General features: G+C 39.3%; 1 protein-coding gene across 2 annotated transcripts; it reads left to right on the top strand.

The window, feature by feature from the left end:
* Positions 1-463: 463 nt before the first annotated feature.
* Positions 464-20,645, top strand: LOC140336645 (uncharacterized). 2 transcript variants are annotated; one of them, XM_072419905.1, is made up of 15 exons: positions 464-547; positions 3,110-3,322; positions 4,336-4,496; positions 5,212-5,371; positions 10,766-10,936; positions 11,458-11,549; positions 12,152-12,309; positions 13,885-13,988; positions 14,341-14,565; positions 15,253-15,338; positions 16,128-16,264; positions 16,796-16,885; positions 17,092-17,300; positions 17,557-17,763; positions 19,240-20,645. In XM_072419905.1, exons 2-15 carry the CDS (start codon positions 3,146-3,148, stop codon positions 19,525-19,527), a joined length of 2,265 nt encoding a protein of 754 aa, XP_072276006.1. In that variant the 5' UTR covers positions 464-547; positions 3,110-3,145; the 3' UTR covers positions 19,528-20,645. The 2 variants fall into 2 exon arrangements, with proteins under 2 accessions (XP_072276006.1, XP_072275996.1); XM_072419895.1 differs by lacking the exon at positions 464-547 and adding an exon at positions 870-905.
* The last annotated feature ends 589 nt before the right edge of the window (positions 20,646-21,234 follow it).

Raw genomic sequence — 21,234 nt, 5'->3', positions numbered from 1 at the left:
TGGGTACATAGCCTTACTCACTCACATGTGACAATTATATCAACAATAAATAAACTAAAAGCTAGGATCAACATAATTGCATATCTGAATCAAAATGTAGCAGCTTTTTGTTTAAATAACCACACAATTTTTAAAGTTTGCTTTGTCTAGCCCTATTCTTAAGAACCACTGCTGCAAAGCCTTATGCTAACATTTACATATATTTATATTCCTTTACATATATTTGTTCTCACAAGGAATTGCTCCATAAAACCTCCTAGCAATTATCAACATTCTGCATTTGTTTAAACACTCCAGTACTGTGCTATGAATGGTGCTATAGTACATGCAGTGTACGGCTGCCCCCTGGTGTCAGATTAAGGAACATCCGCACCAAATGGTGTATAATATTGTACAGTGTAGAAGGGCTTCCCTCTAGTGTTCACACACGAAGTTGGTAAGAAAGACTACATTACCCAGGAGTCTAAGCTGCTCTGTTACAAAATAGGAAGCTGCTAAATGATGAGAAGTTTTTATTCCTCCCATTAATTCAGCATTGTGCAGCAAGGTATGTAGTTGTGTTATGTGAAGTACAGTATAGTTTGGTTTTGTATATGAGAAGATGTATTAGGACCTGCAGAAATTACTCTCCATGAGATATGTGCAGGCTGCCAAATGTATGTACAAAGAAATACAAATAGGAATGTGTTGTGTGCAGTTAGAAGATATGCAGTGTGTTTAGCAGTTTTCATTTTAATTGAAATCAAAATTGTATGGAAATGGTATGGATTCATACAATGTATCTATTGCAGTCTGCATGTTTGGTAACTTTGAGAGCCGCACTAGTCTGTAGGTCTGAGATTTAAAGGGAAGTTCATGGCGATGCAACATTTTGTGCCGGAAGAATGGCGAAATATCTGGGTTTGGTAAGTTAGCAAAACTCAAAGCAATGTGCTGCATGTAGATAATACCAAAGTGAGATAATGCATGAGCAATTGCTGCAAATCGCAGGCAGTAATCGCAATATGTGGGCAAAACTGCAACACAGTGGCAATCCTGATATGTGGGCAACAAACATCTTGTGCTGGCAATATGACGTAGGCATACATAATTCTCTGAAGCTATCCCAGATACTAAGGGGCTCATTTATAGACCCTTTTTAGAAAAGCATAGCAATAGGTTGCATTGTTTTCCTGCAATGGCTTTGTCCTTGGCAATTCAGAGGCTGCGTTAGGGCTGCTTCACATTGCATCGCATTTCTTTGGATGAGGCACGTCTTGTTGAGTTGCATTTGAACTGCAGACAAAACACAAATACATAGACATAATAGAAAATGTGGTGTTTGAAAAGAACACCCGTCAACATGAGGACTATAGAACTGACTAACAGTTCTGTAAACAATTAAAAAACCAGGAGGCAAACCCAATCATATGATTTGCCAGAGTTACAGGACGGGTTCTCCTCCAAACACAGAACTCTCCTTGTTTTACTGAGCAGAGAGAACTACTTCAAGGCTAACCAGCTTCAAATCACGGCCTGATTTCTATGAATGGCATGGGCCACAGTGTGGGTAGGGTAGTGGTAAATGACTGAGAGTGAATGACCATAAAGCTACGTACACACTTCCAATTATTATCGTTGGAAAACGAACAACGAACGATCCTGCACGATATCTACGAACGATCGTATAGCACCGATCCTGCACATAGAGATAACGACACGATCGTTCGTAGATATTGTTCACACAATAGATACGATCGTTTGACCGATACAGGAACTATGTGCACGACAGGAAAGTGAACGAACGTCCATTCATTACGCATGCTCTGAACATGGACGATCAACGAACGACCGTACACACGAACGATGTTCAACGATCGTCGTCCAATCCGATCCGCCGGTCCGGTCGTTCGTTTCCAACGAGTTTCCTCGTTCGTCGGCGTCGGTTACTTTTTTACGAGCGATTTTTTGCCCAATCGATCGTTTGTCGTTCGATTGGAACGATAAAAATTGGAAGTGTGTACGCACCTTAACTGCTTCACAACAGCCCTTGAGGCTAATCAATAAGATTGCAATATTTCCAGATTGCTGAGATTTTCTTTTGTCTTTGCCAGCAGTTTTTTTAAACAATAGCTGATATTTTGGCTGTGCCCCAAATGTAATTACACCAATGCTGTTGGATTCTCAGTTCTTACTGCTGCTAAGCACATGAAACAAAAAACTATCAGTTCTGTGTAAGTAATGAAAACTACGAACTCCTGCTCCAAACCTCTACAAACCCTCTATCATTGGCTGTCAGATATTTTCTCTGCAAAATCAGCCTCTGTTGCTATTGGATGGACAGATGATGGGAGCACCCTAGTCACTGGCAGGAGGTACCACCCAACAGCTCAGACACCTGATATTCACAGACTGACTTTCCTTTTTCCAGAGGGTTTGCAGCTTTTGCAGTCATGCATTCACATTTTAAAATAATTTCCTTTTTTTAAAGCAACCCATGGATAGAAAAACCCTTGGTTTGTTACTTAGGAGACAATTGTGCAAGTGACTGATTACTTTAGACCAACTTGGTTCCCAACATTTTTAACCCGAAGGAACCCTTGAAATACATTTCAGGTCTCTTCATGGAGGTCCGGTGGTAAGAATGCCTTCATTATGGTAATAATTGGGGGAAAATGCCCTTTACAGTGTTTGACGAAAGACCACCCTAGACAGCTAAAAGTGTCATCCTACAGACCTCGCGAAATGGGGTTAAACCCAGAACTATCAGACACCATCAGATGGAAAATCAATTAGCCAAAGCTCAAGAAACTCCTAACAACCACTGAATGAACCCAAGGCTTGCATAGTACCCTGGTTTAGAATGTCTGCTTTAGATGAACCACTTCCAAGATATATGTTTTCATAGATAGAGGAAAGTTTCCAAGATTATGCAAAAACTTTCAGGTGTAGGCTAATGTTACACAGGCTCATCCCACATGTTGTCAACCTGTTAAGTAGTGCTATTTCACAGATATTAAGCCACTTTGTGATCTTAATATTTTTAGCAGTACAATATTGTAAGCCTTGAATTTATTTATATGTCACTTATATGGCAGCTACATAGGTTTTTACCATTCACTTCTTACAGAAATATTTGTATAACTTATTCCTTGGCAACAGAAGAATGAAGCCTGATATACGATGGTTGGGTACAACCAGCATCCTGATTACATCTGTGATTTTAATATATATCCCAGACTGCCTGGGACAGGCTTATCCCTTCATGGATCCTTCACTTCCATGGGATGTACGAGTAAAGGATTTGATTGGCAGGCTTACCCTTGATGAGATGGTTCTTCAGGTAATTGAGTTTATTATATTCATTACATGTTTGCAACAATGGTAACATAAATACTTTTGTTTTTAGCAGGAATATATTGCTAGTTTGCTTAAAATAGGAAGAATTCTGTATACTTTAGACCAGCCTTTTGTTGTCCATCCCTACTACCCAAACCTGGCAGCTCCAGAAAGTTCTATACAAATACTGACTTTTGAAAGTCTGTCTCATCACTGGAGAGACAGAACCCCTTCCCTAAATGACAGTTCTTGCATGTGGCAATTGGCTTATTATATGCTTTTATGCTCTATGCCGGAAAATACTGGGTAAGAAGATCCAGGTGGGGAGCTGTATGGTTAAGGTATAAGCATATACTCTGCTGTATATTTTTTCCCTTTGTTTTGACTTTTTTGTTAAAAATCCATACCGTGCTGAACTAAAACCTAAATATCTGATTATGTGATATTTTATTGTGGAAAGTTGGGATTTAGATGAGCTGATTGTTTTCAGTGGAGGTTTCATGACTTAATGCCTTAGCTGTTAGTCACATGACCAAACACTGGTGGAAACACTTTCTCTAATAAAGGTAGATATATAAGTCCTTCTACTTCTCATGGAAAGTATATCACACTCTACACACTAAAATGGGTTTCCTGGCTGTTTGTTATTATTCAAAAAAAATTCAAGATTGAAGTATTTTGCCAAGTATTTCAACTACAGCTACAAGTTGGGGTAATCTGGATTCCCATTTATAATCGTATATTTATAAAGCAGTGAATCTGGCATTAGTTGTTTACTTTTGCCATTATACATAAGTTCATATGTAATCACGTTATCGGCTAGAATTGTCAATAAAATCATTTTTTTTTTAAATCTTTTACTATAGAAAATTACAACTCCTATATACTGTACATGTCCTTATCAAAACAATATAAATATTATGTCAGAATAGAGTTTACTGTTTGTAATAGTTCTGAATACACAAATATGTATATTATAGTAATGGTATGTAAAATTGTCTTGATTGTCTTGATCAGATGGCAAGAGGAGGAGCACTGAAAAATGGTCCAGCTCCAGCCATCCCTCGCTTGGGTGTGAAACCCCATGCCTGGAACACTGAGTGTCTAAGAGGGGATGTCCAAGCCCCAGGCTGGGCCACTTCTTACCCACAGGCTTTGGGATTAGCTGCATCATTTAGGTAAATATAAATATACAGGTAGTCCCCAGGTTTAGGACATCTGACATACGGACAACTCCTAGATACGAAAAGGGCTTCCCTGCTCCCTCGTGTGCGGTTTGCATGTCTTGGAAAAGAAATCCTTTACTAAACACAGCTCAGACTGAGCTCTTCTGTAAGCTCTTGTAACAGTTTAATGACCAAGACAAATTCTGCAGTTGTTCCTTTTTGCATATGAAGCACAGCTTGCTCCAGAAGTTAATGAATGTCTAGGCTCCATAAAGTTTTTTTTTTTTTGGCTTTGTTTGTGATTAACTCACAGTGAGGATTTTATACAGTAACTGACACCATGCTGCCTAATATTATGTTGAAACAAACATCTGACCAAATTGCATTTATTAAAATAATGTATCTGTTCCGACTTACATACAAATTCAACTTAAGAACAAACCTACAGTCCCTATCTTGTGTACACACTCTAAAATTTTATTGCTCCCTTTTTATACTACTTCTTTTAAGGTAAAAGTGTCATGACAGTCACTTGCCCACCCTACACTATAGCTTTAGGTAATAATGAAGGAACAATTGGACTAGGTTGTTATACAGTTACCCTTGTGTTACTTTTAAAGGTTTCATATAGTCGTCTGAGTATCTGGCAAACATTTGTCACTGCCATTAACATTCAATTTTACTTAGTATGATCATCATCTGATCTGACACAACATTTTATCCACAGCCCTGAGCTGATTGCCAGAGTAGCTAATGCTACTGCCACTGAAGTACGAGCCAAACATAATTACTTTACGTCTATTGGGAACTATGATGACCACACTGGACTCAGCTGCTTCAGTCCTGTGATAAATATCATGCGGCATCCTCTTTGGGGAAGAAACCAAGTAAGTTAATTACTTCATATTTTTTATAAGCATGTGGTTAGCACTTTATTAGATATATTCATCTTGATACATGGTCATCAACTATACTCAAGGAGAGCATGACAATCAACAATGTACAGTATTAAAAAATCCAATTTATTTTAAGAACATATGCCTGATATTGTACCCTTCACAAGCGTTTTCTGGTAAAACAAAAGAGGATTGATCAAAAGAGTCATGCTGTGTACTCTACATTCTAACACTTACATCTTGGATCACTGAAATCAGAAATATGTTTCAGACTAGGCAACTTTTTCTTTGGTCTTCAGACATTTAGAGGTACCTTGAACCTGCACCATCTCCTGTCATTTACATGGAGCCCTTGCAAGAGCCTTTACTGCTGCTTGTGCTCCTCTACTTGCCACACTTTTTGATTAGGCAGCACAGCTTAGGGGAAAGGAGACACACCTATAAGTTACATTTGCAGCCTAGAACTAAGCAGTCCCACCAAGATAGAAAAAAAGGCCCATAGCAAAACAAAAAAAAAATAAGTGAAGTGGGGGTGGGGCAGGGGGTGGGTTTGGATGCTGGGGGGTTGTTAAAAGGTTTACATGACTTGTTAGTGAAGTTTGGGGAGGTTGGTAAGCAGAGGTTGGGGCCTGCAGATGTTGGAGCAGGTGTTTGTGTGGACAGTGTTGTTGAGCCTAGACCGCCGTCTGTGGTGGGGGAGCGCACATCACTGGGGGATTGTGTGTTGTCCTCCTCGCCATCGGTGCATTTGGAGGGAAGGGCTGCAAGGGCTAGTTCAATTGAAGGTGAGAAGAAGGAGGGGGGTTCTGGGGACGCTAACCCAGGTATCACAGATGGGGCAAAAGAGGAGGTTTATGTATGTTTTGAGGGGCCTCTGGGGTCGCACCTGCCACAGAAAGTGTGCAAGCAGATTTGGAAAGGTGAGTATGTCGACATTTTTTCCCTGCTACCTGTGGAGCGGTCCAGGGCCAGAGACGCTAAGGTCAGTGGGGGTAAGAGGCAGGGGGAGGATAAGGGGCTGTGGCGGCTGATACCACGCACATTTCAAAATTGGTTACTTTGCTATCTTGGCCAGTTTGATCGGGGAGAAGGCGCCATAAAAATTGTTCGGCCCTTTTTTGCCATTAGTGAAGCGCACAGGGTTTATGGGGGGGTGGCGTGGCTTCGTTATGATTAACAGTTTCGTCAGTGAAAAGCCATGTGCCCAGGGATGAGATGGGACCACAAAGACATTAGTCTGTAAATGCGGCTGATGACATTAGCGTGTATGTGACCGCAGTTGTTGCTTGGAGGCACCGGGGGTTCAGGAGTCGGGGGGGTCCTCGGCGGGAAAGCGGAAGAGATTTTGGTGGATCTACAACGAGGGAGCGTGCAAGTTTGGAACGTCATGTCGTTTCAAACACTAGTGTTCAGGATGGGGGGTCTGCACCCTCTTGCGCAATGCCCTGGGAAGGGAAAAGGACGTACCGGTGAGCCTGCGGGTAGGAGGGGGGACTCCGGTGAAGGTGGTGAATCCCAACCGGGCGGGGTTTTGGAACAAGGTTTCAAAGATCGTTTCCCTGCAGTTTGGCTAGAGCGCACAATTTGTGTCGGCTTTGCGGAATCCTGCGGCTATCTCTGCCAAGTTGGCCAAGAAGGTGGCGCTGGGCCGTGTGGCAGGTCCTTTTGGGGAGCCCCCTCTGGGTGACTTGGTTGTGTCGCCTTTGGGGGGGGTCCCTAAAAAGGAGGCCAGTTTGGATGATTCATCATTTATCGTTCCCCCGAGAGGGCTCAGTTAATGAAGTGATTGATCCTGAACTGTGCAAGGTGGCTTACACTTCTTCTGATACAGCCATGGTTTTAGTTAGGAGAGCTGGACGGGGTTGTTTCCTGGCTAAGGTCGATATTGAAGCTGCTTTTAGGTTGTTACCGGTGCATCCTGATTGTTTTCATTTGTTGGGTTGTGAATGGCAAGATGCATTTTATGTTGATAAATGTTTGCCCATGGGCTGTTTAATTTAGTGTGCACTATTTGAGATGTTTAGTAACTTTTTGCAGTGGGTGGTGAAGATGATACCCTGGGTTCAGTCAATTATACATTATTTAGATAATTTCCTGTGTAGTGGACCTGCAGGGTCATTTGTGTGTGCTTCCTTGTTGAGCATTTTGGAGGAGGTGGCAGCAAATTTTGGTGTGCCCCTGGCAGGGGACAAAACAGTGTGGTCGTCTGCCCAGTTATGTTTTTTCGGCATTGTATTGGACTCTGAGTTGATGGAATGTCGATTGCCTGATAATAAATTAGCAAGTCTGAAAATGACGGTGGTGCCGTTAAAAAAGATTTGTTTAAGAGAGCTACAGTGCCTCCTGGGGAAACTGAATTTCACTTGTAGAATCATGCCGATAGGAAGGATATTCAGTCACAGTCTTGCGGCAGGTACGGCTGGGATCAGATCGCCAAGGCTTTTAATCAGGCTGACTAAAGTGCTGCGGGAGGATTTGAAAGTTTGGAATAATTTCTTGAGGCAGCACAATGGGAGAACTTTGTGGATGGCGGAGTCGGTGGACAGTGAAGCTCTGGATCTGATGACGGATGCGTCAGGAGCTTATGGGTACGGTGTGTACTTTCAGGGCAAGTGGAGTGCAGGTCCCTGTCCTGCTGGGTGGAAGGAAGCGGAGTTTTGCAAACATTCAGTACTGCTGGAGTTGTTCCCTATTGTTGTGGGTTTGGAATTGTGGGGTTGAATCGCAAGGTTTGTTTTTTCTGTGATAACATGGGGGTGCTGGAGGCGATTAACAATAATTCAGCGTCTTCACCTCCTGTGATTTGTTTCCTCCTCCTTGTACCTCCTGAGGCATATGGTTTTGTTGTGTTTGCGTTTTAACATTTGGGTGCGGGCAGTGCATGTACCTGGGCGGGTAAATGTAATTGCTGACCCTCATTCTCGTTTTTAGTGGGAAAGGTATCGAGCAGCCGCACCATTGGCAGAGGAGTGGGGTCTTCCTTGTCCACAGGACGTTTGGAAGGTGGTCTGGGGATCATTGCTGGCTTGGTTCAACAGTCTGTCAGTGCTGGAACATGGCAATCGTATGTTGGGTGCTGGAGGGGATGGTTTCTGTTTTTACAGACTGTGGAGGTGGAGGGGGATCCAAAAGGGGAAAAATCTGCAGTCTTATTGTTTTGGGTCATAATTATCAAAGGGGTAGCCCTGGGGCTGCTATGGCCAGGAAACTGGCAGCACTAGCCTTTTTATTCAAATTGATGGGTTGGCGGGATGGTACGAAGAGTTTTGTGGTCAGACAGGCTTTGCGTGGTTATCGGAAGGGGAGGGTGCGTATAGATACTAGGAGGTGGGTGTCCTTTGAATTGTTTTTTAGAATTATTGTGACAGGTGGGTTTACAGTGTGTTGATAGCCTTGAGGTGGTTTTGTTTATGGCGCTTTTTGTGGTTACGATTTTGCAGCTTTACGGATTGGTGAGGTGGTTAGTCCTAGCAGGATGCAGCAGGAGGGTTTGTTCCTGGATGATGTGGGCTTGGAGGTTGGACAGGTTTTGGTTTGGATACGAAAGTCAGACAGATGGGGAAAGGAGTGCGGCTGGAATTGAGGCCTGGGTCGGTGGCATGCCCAGTGCAGGCAGTGGGTGAGTATTTAAGGGCGCGCCCGGATAGGGCTGGGCCTTTCTTTATTCACAAAAATGGTTTGTTTGTTTCGCGCTATCATTTTGGGGAGGTTTTCAAAAAATGTGTGGCAGCTACTGGAAGAAACGTGAGTGAGCATTACTCACATTTGTTCCGTATTGGGGCTGCAACAGAGGTGGTCATGTGGGGGCTCGGTGGTAAGGTCAATAAATGTGTCATTTCATTGAGGGGGGGGGGTTGTTTGGTGGTTATTGTGGTGGAGAATTTTCTGTAATTATCTCTTTTAGGTTTTCCGAAGCGTCTGGTGTGTCTTGGGACACTCTTATGTTTACTGGGGTTCCAGGCGGGCTGATATTCGGCCGAACAGAAGGTAGTTGGGCGTACCAAGGGATACAGCGCTGATCTGTTGGATAGTCATCCCGGGTATGCAGTGGAGTCGTGTATTGCTGAAGATCAGCAGATTTGCTCCGCTGGACAGGCTTCCCAGCATGGTTTTGATTAATGTGGGAGGGAATAATATAGGGTCCCATTCAATGAGGGAGCTTATTCTTGATATTAAATTAGATTTTTTGAGGTTGTGTAGCTTGTTGCCTGGTACTTTGTTCCTGTGGTCAGACATAGTGGCGAGGGGGGTTTAGCGGAATGCAAGGTCATTAGAACGCCCTAATAAAGCTTGCATTAAAATCAACAAGGAGGTGGGGAGGTTTGTGTCCAGGATTGGTGGTTTGGTGGTAAGACACAAAGACCTGAAGAAGGATTCGCATTTGTCCCTCTGGGGTGAATGGGGTACACTTGAATGCGATGGAGACAGAGTTATGGTTGTTGAGCTTACAAAATGGTGTGTAGAGGGCCCTGGGGGTGTAGCGGTGCTCACAAGCATAGGAAGATCATGCTTGCAGCTAGTGCCGGTTCTTGGTTGGTTGGTCCATGGGAGGTAAACAACAGAAAAACTGGGGATTGGGACCCCATCAAGGTATGGAGTTCTTGTCAAGTGGAGCCACAAACGACACTGGGTTGTCGTGGGGGCAAGGAGGGAGCGGAAGATGTACGCTGACCGTTCCCGAGCGGGAGCGGCTGGGAGCCTGTTTTGGGGAGTGGTAATTTTGGAAAAGTTGGTAGTTGATGGGGTACTCTAATGGACCTTTATTTAAAAAGTATAACTGGTGTTTTAAAATGATGTTGTAATGTTTTAAAATTACACTGTAGTTGTATTGGATTTTGTTAAATATGAATTGTTAAGGTTATAGCAAATAAATTGGGCGGCTATGGCAAATGTATATCAAAAAAGGGGTAGTGTTTTTATTGGTATGGGATTGGTGAGTGGAGGAAGAGTTGTTTGGGAAGCGTGAGCATATTCATATACTCTACCCTAGTCAAGCATGTGAGGAAAGAGGAAGCAAGTGTAGCTCAGGATTCCCAGAATGTAAAGAAGTGGCAAAGTGAAGATAGAAGACCAAAGTAAATATTGCTGAATCCACTGGACAAAATAAGTACTGGGGTTTATTGCTGGGTCTCAGCGATTATTGATGGCACTTAGGGGTATATTGGAGGTTATCACTGCATTATTTTCACTCCCTTTGAAGGTGAGTATGTCAGCTTGGGAGAGGATCATTAAAGTAAACCTGTTGCTTTGTCTTGCACTGTTATGTAAAGGTTAAACAGCAGACAAACTGATAATTTACATGCAGTAAATGCCATTTACAATGTTTTATCATTACTTTTTACTTACTGGTTGAACAGAATATCATTATTGTCATTATATTGCTAGGAAACCTATGGAGAAGACCCCTATCTTAGTGGAATTCTAGCTACCGCCTTTGTGAAAGGACTGCAGGGAGACCATCCTCGTTATGTTAAAGCAAATGCAGGCTGCAAACACTTTGATGTACATGGGGGCCCTGAGAATATACCAGTTTCAAGATTCAGTTTTGATGCCAAGGTAAAGTAGTGGGTACACTACAAAAAGGTGCAATGCATATATCCATTACTCCCCATGTTTTCTTGAGCTAAGAACGTCAGTTTGTCAAAACTAGATCCAGCATGAGTAATAAAAACTGAAGTTTTAATTGTTGCCTTTGCTTTTATGTTTAGTCAACATTATATTGGTTCACTTTAATGATTAGTGGTGTTTGGTTTTCCTCAGAAACCTTCTCTGCCTTCCTAAACACTTTAGATCTGTTTAGCATTTACATATTTATAATATTGTACATAGTATGTTATGCAATATCTTTGTGCTCTGAATGCAAAAAGCATACATCCAAATTTAAATCATTATACCTTAATAAATAATATTGTACAAGTATAAAATGTAATACTGTCAAAATATCTACAAAAGTTGGGTATGCTCACTTAATTCGGAGCCAATTAGAGTTAAATATATGGACAAGAATATAATTTTCTTTACCTCCACACAATCTTACATTTTCCTTAGCTTTTTACTATGGTTTCTTTTATTACCAGGTGGATGAAAGAGATTGGAGAATGACATTTTTGCCTCAGTTTCAGGCTTGTGTTGAAGCTGGAACTTACAGTGTCATGTGTAGTTACAATAGGTTAGTATCATAAAGTATTGCAGTGGTTGTTATATCCTATTTATTTACAGGGTATATTTAGGTATTAGCCAAATTTACCCTTAAACCTCCCTTTCCCTAAATAAAATATACCTGACCATTCCTTTTACCTCATTCCAATAGCAAGAAAAATCTCTCCATACTATTTGTAACTTAATTACCAGGCTGTTACTGCACCTATAATTAAATGTCAATTATTTCTTAAGGATTACCTAAAACTAAGGCATTTTCTTTCTAAAACTATTCCTAGCCTTATTCCTAATATGTGTTAGATAATTTCTCTATGTTAAAATTTATCAGTATATTCTGGTAAACCAACAGGTTTTTTAACCATTTTTTTAACTTGGAGTTTACAAACCTTTTAACAAAGGATGTAAATAGGAAAGATTAAAACAGAATCTGCTTTTAAATAGGAAACAAGTAAAAATAAAACATCATATATAAAATGTATAAAGTATAATGGAAATTGAATTGAAAATTGAAATATAAACCGCCTAATGCAGGATAAAACATTCCTTGTTGTAAATCAAGGGCCCAGCTGACATGAAGATTTTATGTTAATTAATTGTTATCTTCCTTTATAGAGTGAATGGGGTCCCTGCATGTGCCAATGAGAAGCTGCTGACAAATATCCTTCGCAAAGAATGGGGCTTTCAAGGCTATGTTGTCAGTGATGAAGCAGCAATTGAATTTATCATGACACAACACAAGTACACCAGCAGCTTTCTGGAGACTGCAATAGGTAAGTTTAGAAGTGTACATTAAAATATACCAAAGATTATAATAAAATAGGTAAAAGTATGGTGATTATTGGCAAATGTTGAATTAGCTGTTCTGTCTCTTAGTCTAGTCTGGGTTATTTATTTATGATAGGTTAACTTGGGGGCATTTCTACAAACAGATCAACATTTTTAAAGTTTTACTGAATAATTTTAATGAAGAGGAATTCTCCTTAGTAAGGGCATACAGAAAACACATGAAATGGAGTAAATCAGGGAACATTATACAACTTTTATTATTACAGCCCAAAAACAAACAATGTGGTAATGATTGAAAAAGGCAATTTGCATCCTTGCTTACCTACTAAATGATATTTATACAATTAAAGTATATCTTTTAAAATGATCCGAATTATCTTGAAAAAATAAAATATACATAAGAGAAATAACCCAGTATAATGAAAATAGAAGTGGTGTAGAGATCCATGTATACACAGCAGTCATGGAAACAATAGCAAGTGAATCCTGCCTTCAAGCTCACTATCTAAGGGGCTATGGTGTACAGAACAACAGGTAAGGGAGTCAGTAGGCTGTGTACCAAGTGGGCATGACATGTTGGTATCTGTATTGGATGACCTAGGTCAGCCTACTGTATATTCTTGCCTGAATAGGTTTTTAAGTTGCATTTGCGTTAAATGCCGAACAGAATGCAGAGGGTAGAGGAAAGGAGAAGCGTGTGAAAAATCCTGAATATAGGAATGGGAAGAGAGATTCAGAGGATTATGTGATTAGCAGTGGAATTTGTGTTTAGAATGCAGTTATATCGGAGGAGGTGGATTGTAAAGAGCTTTGTATAAAAGAGTTTAGATTTTGAATTGTACTCTTTTATGTTCGTTTTCAGTGATTAAGAGTGACAAATAAATGAACGAGTGCTGTACACAATGCCTGTTCTGTTCTATGGGAGAGGGAGAACAAGCAAGCGGCACCCCACTATGCTCTCCTCCCTTGTCTTCTATAGTGGTCATTCCCTACTGGTCATGGAGATCTGTCAGGATAAATTCATGAACAACTTCTGCCAACCACTGTAGACTACTGTCAAATTCTCGTCTGAGATGAGCACAACCATTCAGTTAGGGCAAGAATCATCTGACGTGTACATAGCCTTGAAGAAATGATATGTGCAGCAATGTTCAGGTGGTCCACAGGTACACTACAGATGGAATGTTGCAGTCAAGGTTTAAAATGCTTACAAATGGAAAAGTTGTTTTTAGGTTGTTCATATAAACATTCCTTTGCGCATGGTTTTTTAGCAAATCTGATCTATTATTACACCTTTAAAAAGAGTGTTTCCATTTCTTTGGGTTTGTAACTTGTTGTGTTTGCAATGCATGCAAACATTTGTCATACTCTGTGTGGCGAATTGTACATTCCATTATTGATGTTGTGTAAATTAAACAACATGTTAATCTCATCTTGAGGTGCCTAATTAGTAATGACACTGTCATAAAAAACACTAACCAAAAATATATTGTGTGTGTATATATATATATATATATATATATATATATATATATATATTTTTTTTTTTCTATTTTTAGTTTCCGTCAATTCTGGATGTAATTTGGAGCTGTCCTTCAGTCTGACAGACAATGTCTTCATGAAAATTATGGATGCAGTCACGTATGGAAATATCACTTTGGAGGTAATTAGTGTAAATGTAACATTTTATTTTATTGGACTATGTTCAGATGTTTGTAAACCTTGTAGTTACTCGCTCCTGGGGACCTATATGTAACTGCTAAGCATCTGGAATGTTCATTAGCATTTTTGATTGGAGTTTGCCGAAAAGAATAGAGTTCTACGGTATTAAGCAGTTGACCACAGTGAACCACTGTGATCTCGCAGTTGCCTGTGTGAACATTTGGGCTTTAGATTTTGTCCTTACTTTGTATTGTAGCACCTATATTCTACATTCTGGCTATTCTATTATTTTATAAAATATGAAAACGGAGCCTTGTCATGAAACCTTCTCATCAGCTATTTTCTGGTTGTAGACGGTAAAAGAACGTGTATACCCTTTATTCTACACTCGTATGCGTTTGGGAGAGTTTGACCCTCCAGATATGAATCCCTACAACGCTTTAAACCTGAGTTCTGTTCAGAGCCAAGAACACAGAGACCTTGCACTGGAAGCTGCTATAAAGAGCTTTGTCCTGCTGAAGAATATTAAGAACACATTACCTCTGGATTTTCGGGGCATTAAAGGCAAGAAGTTTGGGGTAAGGTACATTTTTTTACCAGTTTGCTATTTCTGGCTTTCCCCCTTCATGAACATGCTATGATATTATTAAATAATGACCATTTCCATCACATACCTTATGTAAGACTTGGTGACATTATTTAGGCCAACAGGGAGTGAATATGGGATATTTATTAGTAACATTTGCATGAGTGCAAGCAGATGTGCAAATGTTGTGTACAAAAATTGGTGCCCATTTGTAATGCACCAGCATACCTTTTCCAGAACAACGTGCTGCTGGAAAATTTTATATCAGGAATAGATAATTGATGTAACTCAAGGCTATGATTTGTTTTTGTATTAGTCTTATGCTTGTATGTATGTATATTTCACACTTTGTGGATTATTTATAAAGCTTTATGTAAAAAATACATTCTCAGTTAAAAAAATTGTAACGTAGGTTTGATGGATGTCACATTTACTACTTTAGAAATATGCCCTCTATGCGGCTTTTCACAATATGAATCGCTTCACCAAGCCATAATAATCATTAATTTCACCAGTGAGAGCCAGTGGGAGCTAAGCATTGCATTGTCAGAAATGTCAATTGTTGTTCTAAACTGCATAGTTAATATAGCTTAGTAAAACCAATAGTACAAAAGCCTTGTTTTATATAATTTATAATTGCTTTATTTTATAATGTTCTTCTTTTATGCTTTTTCTTCAGGTAATTGGCCCATTTGCCAACAATTCCAAAGAACTATTTGGAGACTACGAACCATATCCAGATCCCAAGTATATTGTAACTCCCAGGTAGAGTGATAAAGTGGACAAATGTATGTCACCTTAGCTAATTGTTCCAGACAAGTACCTCAAAGTATTGAAGCCAGACATAGTCAAGCATTTTAGAAGGTCAATAGGGGGAACCTATATTTTAATATACAGGCTTTGGACCTGACAAACAAAGTGAAGATTTACTATATTTTAAGGAATTTGTGCTTATGCAGTTTCTTGTAAAATTTACCCTTTATTTTGCATTGCTCATGAAAAATAGCAGTGCATTTCTTGTGCCTTGAGATTCAAAGTTGTAAAATCAGAAAAGGTCTGAGACTGAGATTTTGTGATGCCACTGCTATGTTAAATAAACATGCAGTGTAATTATATTTTTGCATCTGCTTTGTTTATCCTCTGAATCGCTTTTCCCCTTCTGTTATGTGAGTTTTCCTCCTCTGGTCATTAGATAAGGAGCTGTCAAGGAACAGCTTTAACGTAAGTTAGCAAAGCTCTGTTCCTCCACCAAGATGGCTGCTTCCACTAGAGAAATAGTGTAGAACAAGACATAGTAAATCATGAATGGGGAAAGAAATGGTTGTTGGGAGCCTACAAGCAAAACTCAGAACTCCTCTTTTGTCTTCTGCTCACCTTTTTGAGTACAACTTTGAGTACAACTTCTACAGTTCAGTTTCCCCATAAGCCCAGTATGGTGTTCAGATGTAATACATACATTTTCAAACGTTCTATTTACTACTAGATGCCAATCTTGTTACTGCTAGCTTTGTCTTTTAGCCAGTAAAAGGATTAATGGAACCTATTTTCTTGTAGGGATGGCATTGCAGAGCTTCCAGTGGACATCAGTTTTGCAGCTGGCTGTGAAGATGCTAAGTGTGAAACGTACTCCTCCGATGAGATAAAAGAGTTGGTCCAATCTGTAGATTTAACCATTGTATGCCTTGGAACTGGTAAGAATTTAGTAGATTTATAATATTATATTTTTGGTGTGGTTATACACAAGTAAAAAAAAAAGCAGGGGGGTCCTTGGAATTAACCAATTTGAGGACATAGGCTCCTTGTTACTCCTGTTACATTATTTCTTAGGCAATTGTCATCATTGCCCAGGTCCCCGGAGCAGAAGATGAGGTTTTATTTTTAATTTCCACACCTTCTAATAGTAGGTGATTTTAGAGGAGACAAAGGGTCCTGGCTATTTAAGTGGATATTTTAGTACCACAGTAAAGAAGGTATTAATTTTGTCAGCTCTAAATTAAATAATTAGGGCCCATACGGAGCTGAATATTCTCCCACCAACATAGGATGGTACAGGATGCTTGAGAGACATACATACCTAAAAGTGCTCGGTATTGTTTTTATTTGCTTCTGGTGACCATACAAAGTAACAGGATGTTGTCAGGAAGATGACATTACCCAGCTGATTGTCTAATGTATGTGTGTGATCAAAGTATGTAAGTAATCATGGCCATTCATCCACCTAGGGGTGACTGTAGAAAGTGAGGGGGTGGATCGAAGTGTTTTATCTCTACGTGGTTACCAGTCCACATTACTCAAAGATGCTGTAATCTCAGGTAAGCTTTATTTACTACTACTTACTTTTTTTGTATTACATTAAAATGTAAATGTTTTGTTTCAGTGGATTGCAATAAACATAAAAGTTTATTAGCAGCGGTTTCTTAAAGTACTTTGATGGCAGTAAGGTTTGTGTGATACTCTGCTCACCCATTAGCAATATTTTAGGATTATGCTGTGTTGCCATATCATTTTTTTCTTATAGCTGGAGGACATCCTGTTATTCTGTTGCTTTTTAATGCCGGTCCTGTGGACATTTCCTGGGCCAAGGAAAGTGAGGGTGTGCATGCCATTCTGGAGTGCTTTTTCCCTGCACAAGCTGCAGGCACTGCTATAACTAAGGTTTTAATTGGAGCAGAAGAGGCAAATCCTGCAGGCAGGTTGCCATCCACATGGCCCGCAGGCATGGAGCAGGTAAGACTTATTGATTATAATTGTTTACAAAATTTGTTAAAAAAGACTGTACAATACATGTCAGTTCTAAATATCCTCTTACTTTTTTTATTAATATCCTGTGCAAGATCTATGCTGTCTCTGTATTGCTAACAACTGTTGGAGCTTCTGTTAAGCCTCATAATGCATTGCAATGATTACTAGCAGATATACACAAAATAACATGCCAGATTTCAACTATATTTTATCTTTCTTACTGAAATATCATTTGCCTAAGGTTCCTCCTATGGAAAACTACACAATGCAAGGGCGGACATACCGGTATTATGGGAGCCAAGTTCCTCTGTACCCATTTGGTTATGGGCTTTCCTACACCACGTTTCACTATAGTAATCTTGAAGTTAATCCAAGTCTTCTGCATCCTTGTGAAACTCTCCAGTTGTCTGTGAATGTGAAAAATACTGGGTTAAGAATGGGGGATGAGGTAAGAAGAAAATAGTTTATTGCTGTATCTGCATAAAACTATGCTTACAGTTCAGGTTGAAGATGTATATTTGCCATATTTTACACCATACATACACAGATAAAATACACTTATTAGAGATGTCTCTTCTGCCAATTGACTTGTATTTCTGTCTTTGAAGTCCTGAAATTTTCACATCCCCCCTAAAAACAAAAAGAGTGCTAGCCTAGTGACTTGACAGTTTTTTTTTTTTTACTGAACTAATTACAATACAGTGGTTCTGATTTAATAACATTTTCCAAAGTTGGAGAAGATACACTTTCATTGGTGAAGCTTGAGTGATCCAGCAAACCTGGGATTTTTAGCTATTTGTTAGCAAATGTTTTTAATCCTGGACCAGATCTATTACAGGTTTGCTGGATCACCCAACTTTACCAATGAAAGTGTATCCTCTTCAACTATGGAAAACTTTACTAAATCAGACCTATCAGACCCAAGTGTATCCTCTCCAATCTTGGAGAGCTTTAATGAATCAGGCCCAATTAATCTATTTGTTTCCAGTTTGTGATAGAACAAATAAATAATAAATTACATGCATAACCAACCTTAGCTGTCAGAGGATTTTTGATGCCAATTTTGTTATCCACAGATTCCTGCGTAGCCTAAAACCTGTCTGCAGGCAACATTGCAGTTGAGCATTTTAGCTTGGTTTTTAGGACCTACCCCACCATATGAGAGGACAATAAATGAGCAGGAGCACTGTCTTTATGTCATTATTTTCTCTTTGTTTCTTCTCTTTGTTTTGCATGTTTTGGCATAATAATACAACAATACGATGCAGAATATTATACCTTTATATAACTCATTACAATTTTGTATGACATTGAGCTTTGTTTCCCAACCCGTGTTCCTTCAGAGTTTACTTGGGGTTCCTTGAGCTGTGAACAATTGACTCAACTTTACATGTGCAGATCCCTTGATCCCTCTGGAGCTTTCCTGGATTGGGCCCTGTGCCATTCTTTGTCCAGGCGTAGGGGAGATGCCAGGCGCCACCATCTTTTTTTTTTTTTTTTCTTTGTCTTCAGGCTTCTGCCTATGTCACCTGATCTCGCCTGTGCAGGCGTGAGATCGAGTGACTTAACGTGCTGTAAATGAGGAAAAAAAAGAGTTCTGCATTTTTTTTCTTATTGAAGGAAAACATAATTTTTGTCATTCTTCCCACTGGCCAGCAATGTAGGAAAAGTATTCTTTGTACTGACCACCATATTAATAATATACTTTGAGTCGTGGAAAAAGTTGTTATGGCATGGGTTCACTGAAGGCTTGAAAGATATTTCAAGGATTCCCCCCTGTTAAAAAGGTTGACAAACACTGCTTTAGGGCTTTGAATGTTTGTGTGCAATGTGTTCTTTGTTTAATCCTCATAATGAAATTTACATCTAGTTAGCCCAAACTTTTTTTCAAAGAGTTTTATTAATCATTGTGTTTTGTCCATAGGTGGTACAGGTGTATATGAGCTGGTGGACTGCATCTGTGCCAGTTCCTAAATGGCAGTTGGTAGCATTTCAACGGGTAACCATTCAATCAGGAAGTTCTATGAAGGTTTTTATGAAAGTTCTACCAAAGCAGCGAGCAGTTTGGAGTGAAAACTGGATTATTGAGCCTGGGGAGTTTTCCCTTTATGTGGGGGGGCAGCAGCCTTTTCAGATCACAAGTGTTCCATCCAATATTCTGCAGGCTAACTTTTTAGTTAGCGGAACTTCTCGTCTGCTTAGTACTTGCTGAATAAGCAATTGCATGATGCTATTTTTCCACTAGGTGGAGAGCTTTAATAAAAACTAAACCTTGATCTTCAATGACTATTGTTATTAGAAAACAAAAAAGGGCTATCAATAAAACCCCTGCATGGGCAATGATGTGAGTACTGTATGTAGACTTGACAAATGGCATCCCATCTCTTCACTGCTGCCATTCTTGTTCTTGAATAATGATAACCCAGCATAATACAATACATATGCCTAAAACACTGCAAATGATTTTGCTGATGCTATCAAGGACATTCAGTTAGTTTTGCATATAAAAAAGCAGTGAAAACATTGTGGAAACTAATCCTTTTTTTAATGTTACAATTATGCATTTGAAAAAGAAAATTAAACTGCTATAAATCAAATTTAAGTGTATATTCAGATGTCTTATCATTGGCACCATGCATTGTGGTAATGTCTGCACTAACATTTGCTTTATCCCAACAAAACTGGTCACTAAAGTGACTTTTGGCCCATTGGGTATATTTGCAATGTTAAGCCTGTGCTTGTCATGTGCCAGCTCTGGTACTAAATTCTGCTGCTTTATTTCTGATAAAGGCTGCAAAAACATTGGCATAGACATGGTCACTGCTATATATTGCAATGCAGTAGTCACAGTATATACGTAATATACAGTGCAAATAGTAAAAAAAAGGAAAATGATACTTTCCACAATGTGTATTACATAGATTAACATGAATTTATGATTAATGTTTAATTGGCCGGGATGAACCATGTATAGTGAATACACAAATTATAGCAGAATTACCATTTGCCTGCAGGTAATGTGGAGTACTTTAATCAAATGAGGTTTCTCCTATCTTGCTGAGTTGAAAGAAAATAAAGAAAGTTAGGAAACAATATATATTTCTTCTTCCAGTTTTTATGTTTTATTCTTAAGTTCTAGAGATAGCCCTTTAATGTTTTCATTCTTGTTTGATTTCATTGATTGTGATCTACATTGGAAGCAATTAATGTGTCTCGTCCTTTGTAAAGCACTTCTATAATATGTCAGGGCAGCCTAAAATGTGAATTAAATAATGTGTATGAAAGCTTTGCTGCATATGTCAAACATGAATAAAGACATTAATAAAAATATCCTTGTTGTGAAATACAAATGTTTCAGTATACAAAGGTTTATGGTTCTAGTAAATAATATTACAGGATATGTAATAAAGTCAGATTTACAGAATATATCCAAAACCAACACAAAACATATAAAGGGACTTTTCAGGCACTTAAGGTGCGTACACACTTCCAATTTTTATCGTTCCAATCGAACGACGAACGATCGATTGGGCAAAAAATCGTTCGTAAAAAAGTAACGATCGTATCTATTGTGTGTACAATATCTACGAACGATCGTGTCGTTAACTCTATGTGCAGGATCGGTGCTATACGATCGTTCGTATATATCATGCATGAACGTTCGTCGTTCGTTTTCCAACGATAATAATTGGAAGTGTGTATGTAGCTTTAGAAAAAAAGAAAAACATAACTTTTAATTCAGTAATTTTAAAATCAATACAGTTAAATCTGCACGTAACATTTTAGTAAACTTTTCACAATAACATAGTCGACGCGGTTTGTGGATGTATCGGCTTCTTCAGGAAATGCTTTTGAGACCTAATAATGCATATAATTATGCATTATTAACAGTGATGACAATGTCTCTAGTTTTATTCCA

Source organism: Pyxicephalus adspersus, chromosome 1, assembly GCF_032062135.1.
Source record: "Pyxicephalus adspersus chromosome 1, UCB_Pads_2.0, whole genome shotgun sequence".
NCBI classification, from domain to species: domain Eukaryota; kingdom Metazoa; phylum Chordata; class Amphibia; order Anura; family Pyxicephalidae; genus Pyxicephalus; species Pyxicephalus adspersus.
The sequence above is the reverse complement of the archived record's forward strand: the minus strand, read 5'-3'. Positions and strand labels throughout refer to the sequence as shown.